The sequence below is a fragment of the Bison bison genome, unplaced genomic scaffold, assembly GCF_000754665.1.
Source record: "Bison bison bison isolate TAMUID 2011002044 unplaced genomic scaffold, Bison_UMD1.0 scf7180017847018, whole genome shotgun sequence".
Classification (NCBI taxonomy): domain Eukaryota; kingdom Metazoa; phylum Chordata; class Mammalia; order Artiodactyla; family Bovidae; genus Bison; species Bison bison.
Window position 1 is genome coordinate 7,680 of NW_011477591.1, and position 1,389 is coordinate 9,068.

The following is a 1,389-nucleotide window of genomic DNA, read 5'->3' on the forward strand; positions in this document are numbered from 1 at the left end:
CCCCCAGCTTCTTCCCCGGCCTCGCCCACCTTGAGGTCCCTGTACACCACGTTCTTCTCCGAGTGCAGGTAATCCAGGGCCGACACGATCTCGGCGCCGTAGAAGCGGGCCCGGTCCTCGGGAAACACCCGCTCCCGGGACAGGTGGAAGAAAAGCTGCGGGACGAGAAGCCTGAGCTGGGCCAGCCACCTGGGCCAGGGCCGCGGGGCAGAGACCCTAACCCGGCGCGGAGTGGGGAGGGTGGCCCCCCGAACACCCGGGTCTCAGAGAGGGCCGCTCTGGGGTAGGGCCCTACCTCGCCCCCGTTGGCGTACTCCATGACGAAGCACAGGCGGTCGTGTGTCTGGAAGGAGTACTTCAGGGCCTGCGAGGGAAGCAGAGCTGGAACCTGGCCCTGGGCTGGGCAGGGGTCTGCCCTGTGGAGTGGGGGACCCCCGCTGTCCCAAAGGCCACGCCTGAGGACCAGCAGCTGCAGGTCCAGTGACCACGTGGAGACGTGATCACTGCTCTCACGCTTCAAGCCACAGGCAGCCTCACTTCAAAAGAAAGGCTTCTGATGGGATGGCCCGCTGGCTCCTGAAGATACAGACAAGAGACCCTCCCCCACGCCCTGCTCCATCCCCCATCCCCAGGGAGAGCCAGAGGGAGGCAAGCATCCCCAGGGAGAGCAAGTCTGGATCTCTGCAGGACTTGAGGTGGCCGGTACCCAGTGGAGGGCGTGACAAAGCCTGGCCTTCTCCTCACAATCCTCTGGCCAGACAAAGGGGAAGGCGCAAAATGAAGCCGAAGAGGCAAAGCCACGCTCATGCTAAGTCTGGGCGGACAAACACAGTGTCTGCTCTTAACGCCTCACGCTTCTCATGAGAATCTTAAGGACAAAAGCACCAGAAGCCTGACTGCTCCTCGGCTCTCTCCCAGCGTTAGACCAGGCGTCCCCTGGAGAGTAGACACCATGCTGAGCACAGTGGTCCTGGGGACAAGACTCCGGAGGCTGGCCCGGTCGCCTGACTGCTGACCTTCTGGAGCGCGGCCAGCCAGGCCTGGCGGCTAAATCCAGCCAACGCCTGGCTGCTCCCGAGGGCGCAGAGGGCTCAGGGTTCAGGGGTTTTCCATACATCCCTCCTGGGCCGAGTTCCCCCAGGACAGGGAGTGCCGTGAGCCTCCCAGGGGAAGCAGAGGGGTGGGCGTGGGGAGTGCAGCCTCCCGGGGTCTCAGCAGGACAGAGGGAGGCCGGGAGCCCCTGCTCACTCTGTGTACCCCCACGCCCCGCACCTGGCACCGCCGTCCGCCCCTCCTGCAAGCCCGCCCACCATCGGCCAAGCTCTGAGCCTGCCGGGTTGGCAGGGAGGACAGGCTGGGGTCCCGGCGCTGCACATCCACGCCTCCACC

The 1,389-nt window shown here is 65.4% G+C and overlaps 1 protein-coding gene across 1 annotated transcript in view; it reads right to left on the reverse strand.

The window, feature by feature from the left end:
* Positions 1 to 1,389, reverse strand: part of LOC104989637 (RAC-alpha serine/threonine-protein kinase-like) — an 18,438-nt gene that overhangs the window by 3,373 nt on the left and 13,676 nt on the right. The window contains exons 6-8 of the mRNA XM_010841380.1: positions 707 to 750; positions 296 to 539; positions 9 to 155 (exon numbers count right to left, since the gene is read on the reverse strand). Of these exons, the coding sequence (XP_010839682.1) occupies positions 9 to 155; positions 296 to 539; positions 707 to 750 (435 nt within the window). The remainder of the gene's footprint in view (positions 1 to 8; positions 156 to 295; positions 540 to 706; positions 751 to 1,389) is intronic.